Source organism: Gossypium hirsutum, chromosome D10 (genome assembly GCF_007990345.1).
Source record: "Gossypium hirsutum isolate 1008001.06 chromosome D10, Gossypium_hirsutum_v2.1, whole genome shotgun sequence".
Lineage (NCBI taxonomy): Eukaryota > Viridiplantae > Streptophyta > Magnoliopsida > Malvales > Malvaceae > Gossypium > Gossypium hirsutum.
In genome coordinates, this window is record NC_053446.1 from 1,065,443 (window position 1) to 1,081,958 (window position 16,516).

A 16,516-nucleotide genomic window follows, 5' to 3' on the forward strand; every position below is an offset into this window, starting at 1 on the left:
ACGTCAATCCTTTCATAATAGTTATGTACCAAATAGTGCTGTAGAAAACAGCAACTCTTAGAGGTGTCAATAATTGCCGTGACGATAGTGGTGTGCTTAATATGCATCACCTCCACTAGCCACTTGACCATCTGTTGGCCTTATAGTAGAAAAAGGTGGACCTTGGTTTCACCAGAGATCGGACCCGCACCACGGTCCTATTTCCACTAGTTGGGTTCGGCAGATTGTACACCTGACCCAGCTCTTGCTAGTCTTGGTTCCATCATTGTTGATCAGCATCCAATGCTAAGTTAGCTTTGATGATAGCACGGTCCACTGTTTTCTTTTTCCCCACTATAGTAAATTCAAAACCTTTCATACATTATACATGTGTGATAGAACCTGGTTATATCATTCTTTTTTACAATTGTATAATCACTAATGCTAGAAATCCCATGATTATCATGATATTCAAGATCTATTCACTTATAGAATCTATCCGAGTTTAAGCTTCTAAGAAAGTTAATGTTAGGTATTTATTTAAACAATTCCCTTTAAATTTAATGTATATGTGATGGGGGTATATTCCTACTTGTGTGTGCTGAGTAGTAACTAGAGTAACTTTACAAAGTGCTAATAATCAACATAAGTGCTAAGAATTTACTCAACTGATAGTTCAGATTTTAAATGGAATAAAAGTAAAATTAGTCCCTAGCACTTATCCAATCTATCATTTGGCTCTATTTTTTAAAAACTTACGTTGGTGATCAATTCTCCAATACTCTAAGTAATTAGCACGTTTTATAATTTTTTATGTGATTTAAAGACACATTTTCACAACTTTTTATATAATTAAAAAATTAAAAATTTAATCATTTTAGTTCGGGCCAATCTAATTTGGATCAATTTGAATTCTAAAATCTTTTGGCTCATTTCTGTTCGAATTGTTTTGGGTTTTTTGTCCATTTGAGTTTGGGGCTCGCTTTTTTTTTTGTCGAATTATTGTATTAAGATCATTTTGGATTTTGATCACTTTAAGTCATTTGGAGTTATTTGTTTAGGTCATTTCGGGTTTGGATCATGCTCGGGTCAATTTTGGATTCAAGTTAACTTGAGTTCAAGTCAATTCAAATTTAAATTATTAACTTTTTATATCAAACCGAGTTGATCAAGTTCATATAAAAATTGACAAATCTAAAAAATAAAGTTCAACACTTTACTAATAAATCAATTTGTTTTTTCCTTACATTTCTTAAACCACTTATAACCCCATCCCTAAAGTGAAAGATATGTGTTTGAACCGTACTTATTCATGGACTCGACTTAGACAATAATTTTTGTCTTGGGTTGACTTGAATTCAATTTAAATAATAAAAAATAAATTTAAATTTAATTATAAAATATCTAAATATTAATCTACAAATATACATCTAATATTCTATTAATTTTTTAAAGTGAAATGAGCCGACGAGTTGGACAGAAAATAAAACTAAGCTTGAAATTTTCTTTTAAAACTAGTTGAACAATTATAATTAAAACTCACATATTTCAATTAAATTAAAACTTAATCGGAATAAATTAATTAATTAATAGGATATTAATATTTGGTTAATACAAAGTATGTGCATGTAATAATATGTCGATGTTAGAGTAGTTTCATATAACAAAGCCAATTAAGCAATGCAAATATGATCATTATTCACTAATTAAAAGAAGACATATCTAGCTGTATACTGACATCCAAATTCTAAAGCTAATCAAAGAGGATAATGGCGGCTATAAAATAAGCCATATCCAATAACATTGGAGCTAACTAATTGACATTTAAATATCCCATAGAGTGGCAACAATGTGGAAATTATTATTAGATTGTACATATATATATACATATAGACCACACACTTAAACTCCCATAACATGACCCACCACTTTGTGTCCCTTATACACCAAAACATGACAGCCCAAACACACTTACCATGACCAGAAAAAAAAAAACAGAACATGTCATGCAATTTGGGATAATCTCTATTGAATGAATACAGTTTTGGAACAGCCTTGGCTGCCAAAGACAGGATCTGGGGGGGGGGGTACTGAGTGTTATTATTTGTGGCAGAATCTGAGACTCTCACATGCACCACCACAACCATCACCGTCCCCATCTCTGCAACAAATCCATAAAGCCTTTGCATTTTAAGATCTCAATGCATGTGATGATTTTATGGTTTTATATTTGCATGAAATATAATGCCTTTTTGGGGATTAGTATTGTTTATACAAGGTTTAGAATTATCGGTTTACTTGGTGGGTGTTGCATTGTTTGTTTGTAAAAGGTAGGGATGGGGCTAGGAATTTTGTTTAGGGGTTAAAATAAAATTATAATTTTTTGGGAGGGGAACAAAGCTAAATATATTGTGTTAAAAGTACTTAAATTAAATCATTTATTTTTAGAGGGACCAAAATTTTAAATTTTCCATTTAAGTAAAAGCTTAAAATGCTTAAATTTAATGTTTTACTTGTTAGAGGACCTTATATAGGAATTTCACCATTTGGCTGGCTACGCATCTGATAAAATGGATGCTTTTGTTCCTTCCGCGACATCCCCCAACCGACAGGGGTGTAGCCAAAGGGTCCCTTGGCTAAATAGAAAATTTCTTTATGGCTCCTCCTCGAAATTAAAAAAATTCAATTTAGTCTTTTTTAACCCTTGATTAAATAAAAAATTATAATTTATCCCTTTTGAAAATTAATAATTTAATTTAAAGTATTTTTAATACAAGAATTTTAGCTTTGCCCTCCCTTGGCTAAATGGAAAATTTTCTTTATATCCCCTCCCAAAATTAAAAAAGATCAATTTAGTACTTTTTAATCTTTGATTAAATAAAAAAATATAATTTTAGCCCTTTTGAAAAATTAATAATTTAATTTAAAGCATTTTTAATGCAAGATTTTTAGCTTTGGTCCCCCAAAATTTATAATCTTAGCTTTGATCCTTCTAAACAAAATTTTTAAGTTCACCTTTGCCAACTAATTACTTATGTCCTGTCCCGAAAGTATAAATTGTCATGTTAAGACAACGTATAAATGTGATATAGGAGTGACAAGCCATGTACTCATGAGGTTGAGGGCTTTTGCAAAGACTTGGACTCCCCGAGTCTTGGTTTCGCAGATATCCTTAGCTCACAAGGTGATTCATAATCTTGCGAAACTGGTAGAGCATAAAGTGAGCTCACGAAAAGTTAGGTATAACAATTATACCATTTGATATGTCTTATATATTCTCTATAATGCATGCATGCCCCGGTTAGATAAGTTGGATCAGAGTTTTTAGTAATGATTATTCTTTTTTAAAACTCATAAAATAAAGTCATGCAGTCTATGATTAGTTTAAGAAAAGGGTTCCCAACTTTGATGTACTAAGAAAAAATAACACAGCAAAGTTTGGTTTGAGGGTTTTGTCGGGAAGTGAGGGTAAAGTATTGTGAGGCCAGCCAATGAAAACCAGATTCTTGCACGAGCTACTCAATCAGAACTGGTGCAGGACGGTGGGGTTTCATTGTTTTTCTTTTTCTAGACCTATAGAACTACAAGTCCACGTATTAAAACAGGAGAGTGCATGGCAAATTTTTTTCCATTGTAAAAAGCTTGCATGAAACCATGAAAATAAAATTTCATGTTCATCTTCATCAAGGGGATGCCAGAAATATATTTTAGGGTTGGATTTGAATCATGAATTATTGAGAGTTAAAATATAATTTTTTTTCATTGTATTAATGTAAATTTTACAATTTTTTGAAAGATTAAATTATAATCAATTTGGTTTTGGAGAGATTAGAATTAAATATTAAATTTTAAGGAGTAAATATACAAATTTATCATTGAATTAACTTAAAATTTTATAATTTTTAAAGAGAGAAATAGAGGAGCAATTTTCCACTTTGAGCGGTAGCGTGTTTCTTCTGCTGCTGATCGAGCATAGAGTGAACATTTTTAAGAAACTTCTCTTCCAACAAAAAAATCATGTCAACAGGTTGAATCTAAACTAATAACATTAAAAAAAGTAGAAGAGTAAATTATGTCAAATCAAAACATAGAGATTAAAATGTTTAAATTTGAGCATAGCAAAAGGACCAAAACCGTGATTTCCCCAAAATTAAAATACATTTTAAATTCCCTGTTTATGAATAGTCTGAGACATGTGTAAGACATTAAAACTTGAATAAATTTCTCTGCAGTATTAAATGCAAGTTGAGAATTGTTTCACTGTACGTGGTGGTGGGATGGGAAATAGATTCTATATAAATAGGGCATGGGAGGAATTGTTTCTTTCAGATTGGTCCCTGCCTTTTGGTTTGAACACATGCATGTGCTCAACACGTATTTGATGGTGCCATAACAAGGGCTTTGGTACCCTTTGAATGGGTGCAGTTATACTATCTTATTCACTTGGTTTTTTTTAATTGCATAATACATAAGTAACATACTTAATAGAATTCCTTTTTGGACTTTGGGGTTGCTGATATTCATTAATGATTCTCAAAGAAGCTGTAATAAAAAATGAAATTATTTATCTTTGTGTTTGTTATACTTTGTGTAATGGGTTTCACAGATTTTGTAGTATATTTTGCAAATTTAATTGTGTATTCATAGAGAGTTGTACAAGTGTCTCCTCAATTGTACTAGTTACATTGCGAACCTAAGTTAGTTCGCGAATCCCAACTCGACGAACTTTGTAAAGTGATAACTCCGCTAAGATTATGTCAAGGTCATGTGTAAACACATGGTAATTGATTGGTAGTCGCTCTAATATGTCTCATCCTGAAATATCATGCCACTATCACTGTCAATGATATTAAATTAGACTTCCACGTCAGCAATCTTAGGACATGTAGCTAAGTTTGTTCCCCACTATAAAAAAGTTAGGCAAACTGCTCGTGTAGGACATTACCTCTTCTCGATCCCCAAACTCTCTCTTGGAAATAGAAATGGTCTCCCAACCTTCATCCTTCTCTTTCTCGTTCTCCTTTTTCTTACCTTGTTCACCTCATTGGTTAACAATGCTAATATAAATAGTTATCTTTTGTTGACACAATGTAGGGTAAGAAGAAGAGATGACGGTTTACACGGTGATGGTGATATAGTATGAAGAACCGTATTATGGACAAATTTAGAATTTGCTTTCTTTTAGGTAATAGCTTGTCTTGTCTCCCTTGTTAAAGGAAAGGGGTATTTATATGCCTTGCTAGGGCGTAAATACGGTAAATGTGATTTTTAATCCCTTTGACCCCCAAAAAATTTATGATTTTTAATTACTTTGGCATAATTTGGTTCCTTTACTATTATAATATATTAGTAGGTTTAAATTGATAACACGGTTAGTTCAGATTCGTAAAGTGATGACATGGATTTCTTTTTAAAAAATAACCTTAAGTATTTAACTTACATGTAAATTTATTAGTGGCTGAACACGGTTAATTGAATTTCCACGTGACCCTAATTATGTGGTCGAATAACAAGAAAAAAATTCTACTTTTATCGCTTTAACAGCAACAACTAATAGTGTTAACAGTTTGGACCTGATAAATAGCACAATAAAAGTATAAGAATAAAAAATCATGTCAAATTAAAATAGATAGATCAAATCTCAAATTTCAGTATAGTAAAGGGATTAAAATCATAATTAAACCTTATTAACCTACTCAGCCTGATATGCAGATCTTAGTCAACTGTTATAGTGCTATTACTAAAATTAGTGTTTCTCCATAAATTACAAAAGGTCTTAAACAAGTTTCAGATGGATTTACATTCACTTTCTATTTATGCTTTACTACAACTCATGTGCATGTCTCAATTAACTGATACTTCATTCTATCATACACAATGACATATAACAGAAAGTGTATATATTTAGTCAAGTGAGTGTCAGTGCTCCTCCCCAAAAAAATCCCACTTGCATGGTGTGGTGCCTAGACCTTGTGGTTCTGTGTGGTGCTGTTGGTAAGTCCATTTCTCATTGAAAAGTGGGGTTTCCCTTCAATCATGAACCAATATGCAATTTGGCCTCTAACATCACTTGCTATCTTATCATTTGACAGTAGGACCCCAAGGCCAGATCAAATCACGGTCATGTTCTGTTCCCTAAACTAAATAAAGTTGGTCACCTTTTTTTATTTTCATAATAAAAGTTTTTTTTATTTATCTAAATTATCTAATGTACACCGTAAAAGTTTTGTATTAAGAGTTATATTGTATTTTATCTCTTAACTCAGAAAATAGATAAATTAATTTCTGTACATTAGATCAAATAGTAAATTGGTACTTTCTATTAAAAATTTCATCTATTTCTACTATTAAAAATTGGCGTGGCTAATGGAATAACCAAACAGTTACACACGTGCACATCATTTTTACTTTCTATTAAAAATTTCATCTATTTCTACTATTAAAAATTGGCGTGGCTAATGGAATAACCAAACAGTTACACACGTGCACATCATTTTTACGTACAAAGACCAATTTTTAATTGTAGAAATGGATAGAATTTTTCATAGAAGAATCAATTTACTCTTTGATCTAACAGAGAGAGATTAATTTTCTCATTTTTTAAGTTAAGGGGGCAAAATACAATAAAACTCATAATACAAAGATCTTTATGGTGCTTTTATTTATATACACTTTATCTCCATTTTTATCATAATCTATTTGATTTTCAGTAACTTGATTATTTAAATAATTGTTGCAGAGGACATTTATTTGTGTTTAGAGGTTTTGAGTTTGAATCAGTTGAAAGGTATATATAGAAGAAACTCTGGATATCCAAAGAAAACAAATCTGGATTGTAATACCCAAATTTTACCCGGCCCGAGCCCAAAATTAAAACCCAAATATAAAGTATAAAATAAATAATAATAAATGTCCAATTTCCTTTACAAATTCAAATTCAAACCAAAACAAAATTATTTTAGCCTAATTACAATAGTAGCTTAAACCCATTACCCAGACCCAAATCATTTTCTACCCAAGCCCAATACAAACCTAACCCACTAAGCCTAATCAGCTAACCCAGACCCAACTTAGCCCAAAGTATTCCCCAAAACTCGAAACCCTAGCCTTCAGCAACCAGCAACACCGCCGTCGAACCCAGGGCCTCTTCCGCGCGTGCTGCACCTCCATGCGCGTGCGTCTCCTCCAGTTGGCCTACGTACATGCCACGTCCAGCCCCCGTACGATCGTACCTACAAACAGAATGAAAACAACACAGCAAAGAGGAACCAATGGGGGGTTTTCTATTTTATTTTTTTGTTTCGATTTTATTCGATTTTTTTTCGGTTTCTTTGTCAAAAAAATGATAATATAAGAATCGAAAGAACTTTTGTACTGACTTACGCAATCAAAATAAAAAGAAATCAAAATTCAAAAGAGGTGATTTTCTGGGTTCTTTCCTTCTTTTCATTCGCAGTTTGTTTCTTTTTTCCTTTTTTTCGTTTCGGTTTTACTGATTGTTAGCAAAGAAAGAATAACAAAGGATGAAGGTTTAGAAACCTTACCTGGTGGCCGATCTTCCTTCTACTCCGACGCAATCGGAGTTGGGGGGAGGATAGAGGCCCGAGGCATCGCTTCATCAAAACGGCGCAAAGGGGGGGTTTAGTTGTAGTTTTGATTTTGTTTTAATGGAAGGGTTAGGTTTTTTTAGGGGTTTATTTTAGTCTTAAACATGGGGACTAAACGTCGTCGTTTGTTGCTAATACGATGGCTTCAAAACGGCATCGTTTGATGACCCGATCCGAGCGGGTGACCCTATCCAGGAAGGATCTGCGCATTATGGAGCGTTTGGTCTATTTATTAACGAGTCCCTGTGTAATTTGATTTCTTTAATTGTTTGTAATTTGTACCATATATTTGGTTCTGTGTTCGTTTAGGTCCAAATTTAAACGGTACTGTTTTGTGGATGATTGAGATTATTTCGATACTTGTGTTTAATTGCTGGATCGGTCCCTCAATTTTGAAATAAATTTCGATTTAATACAAATTCATTTTTTTTATTTCAACAATATTTATATATAACTAATCCTATTTTCACATATCATAGATTTTAATATTACTTGTAGTATTTTATTTTAATAATGTTTAAATTTATTATTATGATAGTTTAAAATGTAATAAATTATTATTTTAGTCCGTATTTTATATTTTGAATTCATTATACATTAATGCTAAGCTATTGTATTTTATTTAATTTTGTTTCCTCTTATTGTTTTAATTTTATTTAAGCCTTGATTTGAAATTGGTTGATTATTATTTTCAAAAATAAAAAAATACGTTTCATATTCAATCTTGATTTTAAAAATTCTTTAATAAATCAATTTTTTATATATATTTAACCTTTTTATTTTAATTTTGATTTTTTACAATAATATTATCTGATTACTCAATGCATAATTTATACGGAATTATTTTAATATATATCCATATTTATAAAATGTGTTATAATTTGAAATTTATAAAATATTGTTTTATGTTTTAAAATTTTGTTCATTTTTTATTATTTCAATTGGTTTACTTGCGATTAAATTATATTTATATTTATTTTGGCTATTTGTAAAATGGATTATTAGTTTATTTGATTATCATTGTTCATGCATTATACGTTTGGGTGCTCCAAATTGTAGAATTAATTTGTTATTCATCATTTGCTTTGTATATTGTTAATCAATCATATTGTTTGTAAGAATTTCATTTCATTAAGATATTATAATCGTTTCATTTCAAAATTCAAAAAAGGCTTGCTGTTAAATAATTCTCGAGAGAATTGTGCCCTAACTTACTGGGCTTCAATTCTTCTCGATGAATTTATATCATCAAGTATCTATTTTTTTAAGACGTACATTTTTAAAATAAAATTCTTTAGATTTCAAAATGTTGGATCCTAACTTACTGGATATGACATTTTGTTATCTCGTTTTTAAAATAAATGTAATATTTGGTGTTTAGGAATTTTAAGAAAATTGAACCCTAACTTACTGGGTTTTGATTCCTCGATTGATCTAAATAACCAAATATCTTTCTCAAAATGTATGAATTTTTAAAATTTATAAAAGACGATCTAACTTCGAAGATTGAATCGTTGCGCTCTAATTCACTGAGTGTGACGATTTATTTCTTTAAAGTGGGTAAATCTTATTTTCCAATTCGATTATTAAAATTTTCTTTTCAAAGGATCGTATTCTGAAATCTTTTCAAATTCTCGACACTAAGACATTAAACAATGGATTCGGTACCAATTTTGGGCGTCACGAGGGTGCTAACCCTTCCTCGTGCGTAAACGACTCCCGAACTTGTTTTCTCAAATTCGTAGACCAAAATCATTTTAATGGTGAACCGATCACACCTTAATAAAAAATCAGTGGTGACTCCCGTTTTCATTTTAAAAGTCGATCCCCGTTTTTTTTCAAATTTAAAAATGGTTTCGACATGGATCATGTAAACAACTTAACAAGTCGGATTGTGACAAAAAAATATGGCTTTTTGTGTCATGGTCCTTAAGATCAAACCATCACAATATGCTTAAATTTGTTAATTAAACCAAAAGAATTGCATGAAGTTATATCATACTGGTTTTATAGTCCCATCTTAAATGCCTTTATATTAGGACCAACAAATTAACCTTAATTTCCTAAAAATCTCAATATGGTCCATAATTTTATTCAAACATGGCCACAAATGAGGCCAAAAACTTTCATTTGTTTTCAAAAGATAAATGTAAAGCCATATCCCATATTACGATTTGTATATGGATTCGTGAACTGTTAATCCACATGGTACTGAGACTTCCTGAAAAGTACTTTAGTTAAGGGATGTGAAATTTATGCTTTGAGACGTTGTTTGATACTGCAATGATTAAAACAGGAGCTTAAGCTAGTAGAGAAGAAGTGTGAAAGAGTCTAGACGGTGAGAATGAATTGGTACACGATAAATGCATGGTGATTGGTTATTCTTTTGTCTTGGCTCGACAAGTCTATCCAATGACCTGCAACTCGATTCCGTATTTGGGTCTTTCCTAACTCCTTAGCTACCAGCTGAGGCTTGAGGAAGTTTGGACCTTGTAGGTCTTGTGCCTCCTTTGGGCTATAACCCGAGTCCTATCCGACCGTGACCTGTTTTATAAGCTAGTATAACAAGAACATAGTCATCTGTACTTATAAGCCTTAGTCATATTTCAAGTAAAAGAACAAAATTTCAATATTTCATCATCAGACCAAAACCATTTAGGGCATCATTAGGTAAAAGTATTGTAAAATCTTTGTACTAAGAATCAAATTACATTTTGTCCATTTTACTTAAAAAATAGGTATATTAGTCTCCATACGATAGATCAAAGAGCAAGCTGATCTTTTATGTTAAAATTTTTATTCATTTCTACTGTTAAAATTTTTATTCATTTCTACTATTAAAAACTTGCATAACTAACAAAATAACCAGACAATTACATAGTGTGTCACGTGTACCATATGCTGACATATAATGACCAATTTTTAACTGTAAAAATAGATAAAATTGTTAACAGAAAGACCAGTTTACTCATTGATCTAATGCATAGGAATTAATTTTTCTTTTTTTAAATAAAGAAAGTAAAATACAATTTAACTCTTAATATAATGACCTCCATGATATGTTTACCAATATCATCATTGTAACCTCAAACTTTCACCCACTTCCATTCGCTTGGGTCATCCAAGTTAGGTACATGCTAGGCATTTAGCCATCCCAAACAATCATTAAAGTGTGGCTGAGGCTCATCAGAAGCCGCTAACTCGATAATTTTGGACACCACATGTTGTCTTAGCTCGGTAGAGCTGGTGGAGTTGTGCTTAGATGATATGACAGCACCCAAACAAGCTACTACTACCAATCATGTATGAGGATTTAGCCATCAAGAGTTTACTACTATAATCTTAACGAGTGGCTTTACATGGGTCATGGGAGACAAAGATTGGACTTCACTAGGATATATATCTTTAAGATGATGATGAATGTCTAATGCCAAGGGGCAAATGGGGAATCAAGGTATGTTTTCAAGGTGAAACAATGCATGACATGAAAACAAAATAATTTTAGGCTTGAAAGTTTTTAAGGAGGTGGGTCTATGATGATGTGAACCAAAAGAGACAATGACATGATCACGCCTTGCCATCTAAAGTTTTGCTCCTTTTTTTTTTCGGAAATAACCCAAAGTTTCCACAAGCACAAAAAAAAAAAGAATGAAATAAAAGTACCGTAAAAGTCTTGTGTACTAGGAGTCAGATTATGATGGGTGTCAAGTTCACCAATATAAACTTATGCCTAATTTGCAATTTAAGCAGTATAAGGAGTAGGGTCGATCCCTCATAGACTGAATTTACTGAAAATTGTTTCTCTCTCGACCAGATTCGTGTCTGGGCAGTTGTCGTGCCCAAGAAATTTGGGGGGATAAAATTTGAAAACCTGGAACCTAAAATAAACAGGGAAAAAAATGCGTGAAAAGTAAAAGCTGGAAATAAAATGATAAAAATAGTTAAATAAATCTGAAGAAAATTTAATTAAACTAAGCTCAGCTTTAGGCACGGGTTTTTCTTGTCTCTGAACCGATCCTCGAAATTAGATGAACTCCTCTTTTCCAATAAGCTAGTTATAGCTACCAAGGACGCCTCAGACACCAACTCTTCCTTGTGTAAATTAGTTATGGAACTACCTATAACTAACCATTACCGATCGAACAACCAACGAAACGTTCGTGATTTAGAACTCCGGCAGCTTTGCTTTCTAGAAGAGCCTAGCTCGAACCAATGTCCTCAACCGTGTGGGACTTTTAAATCCGGTTACTATTTCCCTTGATGGAACCAAACAACAATCCCCACTTGGCACGCCATTGTGTTCACAGAAAACCGATTAGACAATCGATCCTTTCGGAATTCCAACTATACGTCTAACCACACTAAATCAAACGACGTCTTTTTTGACTTGGTGTTGATTTGACTTTGTGAGTTGATAAAATCATACTCTTAATCCGGAGAAATAATAAGTACTGGAATTTAGGAGTTAAATTGCTCGGGTTCATAACTCACGGGTCTTGAGGAGGCTAACTCCGACCTAAAGCTGAAAATGGATTTAATTGACTAAGGTTTGGGGCATGTTGGTATTGGGCATAGTTGGAGAAGGTTGAATAAATAAAAAAGAAATGGAAGTAAGTGGGTGAGGGTGACGCAAGGATTGGATGCCAAAGCTAGAAACTAATAGATGGAAAAAAATATAAGGCATCAATGTCAGCAACTAAATTTGCAAAAAGGAAAGAAAAAGATTGAATTCAAGAGATATAAGTTTGATTAAAAACTTGATGATTAAATGAAAAAAGTAGCCCCCTATTTATACTAGTGGCTTTGCCAAATTAAGAGCCACTAGCCATAGAAAATTAAGGAAATAAAATATTTCATGATATAAAAATCCCTACATAATCTCCCACTAAGTCAACATAAAATTTCAGCTAACTACATCTAGGAAAAATTCTGCTTTGTCCCGCCTTCTTTGCTCCTTTCTTCACTCATAACTTAACCAATTTAATTACATAAAATATGTAATTTTAGCATTTAATCAAATTATATTTTACCCTTTCTATTAAAAAAATAACAAATTAATCCCTATACATTAGATCAAAGAGCAAACTAGTATTTCTGTTAAAATTTTCATCAATTTCTATTGTTAAAAATCGATCCTTATATATCAGCATGAAGTAATAATTGTCTACTTATTTTGCCAACTACATTATGTTTTAACAGTAGAAATGAATGAAATTTTTAGCAGAAAAGACCATTTACTCTTTAATCTAATGTGCATGGATTATTTGCCCATTTTTTATTTGTAAAAGGGACAAAATATAATCTGACTCTTAATATAGAAGAGTCTATGGTACTTTTACCAAAAATGATCCGTCCATAAAGAAGGATTTGAACATGCGCATTGGCATAATGGCATGTTTCTGATAAGACAGAAATGAACCTGTAATTTCAGTTCTGTAATGTCAAAACCAAAAATCATTTTACAAAAAAGTTACAGTTCCATGTTTCTGTATAGAGCTTTATGTCAGAGGGAAACTATAATGCATTAAATAAGGCAACAAAAAAATAAGAATCATATATAGATAAAATCTAGTGATGATATCAGAGTAATACAAATAGGTAGAGATGCACCTTGTGAAAAATGAAAACAAACTTGATATATGATGAGAAGATTCTTTCATCAGAAAGTATAGCTTTTAAAAGGATTTCCAGGGTCATAATCTAGCTCTTTAAAAAAATATTGAGAAACCAATAGTTTGCCTCTATCTATTGATTTGTATTGTGTCTTCGCAATTGAGGTTTCTTGCTTTCGGTACTGGATTCCGAGAGTTTTGCCTTCAAGGTGTTGTTCTCGTACCCTCTGGCCCTTTCAATGAACCCTTTCATGCCTCGAACTACATGTGGATTTACAATGTCCATAGAGCCATACTGCTCCATTGGCTTCTGGTGCTTAAGACCGACTTTAATAGACTTTCCTTTCGAAAGATATGCCCCGGGACTGGAAATGATTCTACTCGAAAGCTGTCCATTACCCTCATCTGTTATTGCTTTATAGGATCCACTACTACTCGCGCATGATGCCTGAAGCTTAGCAGAAGATGAATTCCGCTTTGGGTGTCCTGCAGATATCAAGCAGGCTTCATTAGTTTCTGTGTTCGGAGATACTCCAGTAGCAGTTTCATCCCATTCTATTTCACACCTTGGAGCGCTTCTGCATGCACCAATCGTGACAATAGAGTCTCCACTCTCCTCAACCCAGTCCTGATTCTCGACATGATTAACTCCTTCATGGCCTTTAGTATCTTCTTCATTGTCACTGTTGTAATCAACAAAACCACTTGAACATTTCGGGACATGGTCATTATCATGATAATTTTCCTGAGGACTCACAGGGTGGTAATCAGAAATATCACCAGTCAAAGAGTAATTGAACCATGTCTCGATTTCCCTTTTACAAACTTCAACTTGCTGTAATTCTTCAAAGATTGAGAATATATCACACGATCCCAACGGCTCATAAGAAAATTCTTCCATATCTTGAATACTAACTGCTTTTACCGCTTGTTCGATAAGTTCAGCTTTTTTTAACTCTCTAATATCTAAGCTTGTGCTTCTTGACCTAAGAAAAGTTTCAAGGACGGTTATCAACTTGTTCAACTGAGAGTACTTACTTTCAAGAGCTAACTTAGCATCAAACAACTTCATTTGGACACGTTCTTCACGCAAAACCTCGGCAACCTGTAACATATTTCTTTCTTCTTCAACCTCTTCTCGATTTTCCATCATCTCTATTCTCATGGCTTCAACTTCAGCTTCAGATTCTCCAATCTTCCTAGCTAGCTCATGACATACTTCCTCTAAGAGCTTTCTCGTTCTTCTCTCGTCCTCGTGTTTTTGAACCGATTGCATTGCTGATAATTTGGCTTCAGCAAGCTCATTTACTAATTGAGAATTAATAACGTCCATTTTTTGTAGCTTTTTTCTTTCCCTGCTCAATTGGACCTTCAAATCATCAATAAGTGCAAAAATCTTTTCATGTTCTTTATTTTCCTGTGACCTTCTTTCCACTCCAAGCTTCCTCGCTAGGTACTTGACTCTATTCCTAGAAGACTGCACTTCATATTCAAGATCGTGAATGTATAATCGAGCTTGCACTAGTTCTGCTTGCAGAGAAGACACAAAAGACACAGTTTTGACTTGATCTTCAAGAAGCCTCATGTGACTTGCAAAATAATACGCTTCAATGGATGCTTTCGAGCATCTACTTGCTCCCTCTTTTAAAGACTTTGAATGCTGGAAAAGAGATTCAAGGTATGAAAGTTAAATAAAGAGACAATAATAACCATAAAGTACGAAAACAAAAAGGCTAGTTCCTTGTTTGGTAAGCAAACCTAAGAAGTCATAAACTGAGGCAGAGAAAATGTAGAACCTAGAACCAGTCTATAAAGGAAGCTCAATGGCTATAATGAATCCATACGGCATTTATAAAGAAAAAAAGGGGTTCTACGGATCAAGTTTCGGAAAACAACTACGCATGACTGAAGATGAAAATGTAGTTCGAAAAACATTAATTCTTAATCTAACAAATGTTTCAGAAAACAACTTTGCAAAGATGAATATGAAAAAACAAGCATTGATCCTTGATCTAAATAGAATCAGGTCTATCCTTCAAAATTATCTAGATTAAGGCAAGACCAAGGAGGGAATCGAGTCCTCGTAGCTGCCTTTTTGACCAGATGGCTTCATTACCAAATGGTGGCCAACTACATCTAAGCTCTAGTGATATTAAAACACATACTTTATGAAGGGTTCCCTGCTTTGGACCAAAGCCAGTGGATTCGCTCCTCCGTAACTGATGTTCACGATGTTCTTTGCTAGACTGATTCCGAGAAAGCATTGTATTTACGCGTGACACGCTAGGCTGCAGAGGTAAAAGCATGTCCGAATGAAATACAGTACTTTGCAAGAAAGCCAAGAACTAGTTCCAGAGAATCATTACAAAAAATTATAGAGAGAGAGAGCTTATCAAGAATATTTCAATATATGCACAAAATCATCATGGAATTCAAGTAGGCAAATTCAAAATCTCACTCTGTCTCTCCCTAATATGAACTGAACATATAAGTTCTTTGTTAAGATCGATATATAAGCTCATCAAAAGGGTACAAAGACCTCAAATGTATAATTATAACTCGAATTCAGTATCCCAAACAAATCTAAAAGAACCCCATTTCCATTTAGCTGCATTTTTCTCGGTATCCAATAACATACATACATGAATATATATAAATATATTTACTTATATAGAATAGAATAGGCAGCCACTTTCATGTATCTATTATATTAACCCCAAATATCCCTCCATGCAAAACACGTCATTCAACCATTAAAATACTGAACTAAATCCACAAGGTATTTCTAATTGAGTTGAATCATATAAGGAAAACATGAGTACTCCAAAGTGTGACCGATCAGAGGATCTACGTCTAGTGCTGAAACCACCACCGATTCCGTAGCGCAACGAACGCAACCACCAGAGTCCAGCAGCTAGTTTCCTCGCCGATAGCTCCACCACGTGTCCGCCACCGGAAAATTTGGATTCATCTCCGGCTCCGGGGACTGAGGAGAACCATGCATGTTTATTCTTTCCGCTGTTGTTATGGAAAGTCCAGTACTGGAGAGGGGTTGATGGGGCTCCTCCGCGCCTCCGTCGACGCCGGGTTTTGCGGCGAGCGGTGGCTGAAGGGTGGGTCCCGCCAATTGAGTTCATTGGGATGGCAATGGCATTAGTAGACAATAACAAAAGAGGGCTCGAGTTTCGGTGAGTTTGTCTGTTGGGGCCTTAGGCACGCCATGAAAACCGAACTAAGAATCGATTGACCTTATTATAATGTCGTGCCTTTTTAAGTGCACTTAAAAAAAAAGTATAATACTAAATTTAGTCAATAATG

The 16,516-nt window shown here is 33.4% G+C and overlaps 1 protein-coding gene and 1 long non-coding RNA gene across 2 annotated transcripts; both read right to left on the reverse strand.

Moving 5' to 3' along the window:
* Positions 1 to 6,875: 6,875 nt before the first annotated feature.
* On the reverse strand, positions 6,876 to 7,758 carry LOC121222281 (uncharacterized). Its single transcript, XR_005919534.1, has 2 exons — positions 7,524 to 7,758; positions 6,876 to 7,211 (listed from the first exon to the last, which is right to left on the reverse strand). It is a non-coding gene; the product is annotated as an uncharacterized lncRNA (long non-coding RNA).
* Positions 7,759 to 13,128: 5,370 nt separating this feature from the next.
* On the reverse strand, positions 13,129 to 16,439 carry LOC107935345 (uncharacterized). The gene is made up of 3 exons (XM_016867920.2): positions 16,021 to 16,439; positions 15,364 to 15,486; positions 13,129 to 14,858 (listed from the first exon to the last, which is right to left on the reverse strand). Exons 1-3 carry the CDS (start codon positions 16,333 to 16,335, stop codon positions 13,332 to 13,334), a joined length of 1,965 nt encoding a protein of 654 aa, XP_016723409.2. The 5' UTR covers positions 16,336 to 16,439; the 3' UTR covers positions 13,129 to 13,331.
* Positions 16,440 to 16,516: the final 77 nt, after the last annotated feature.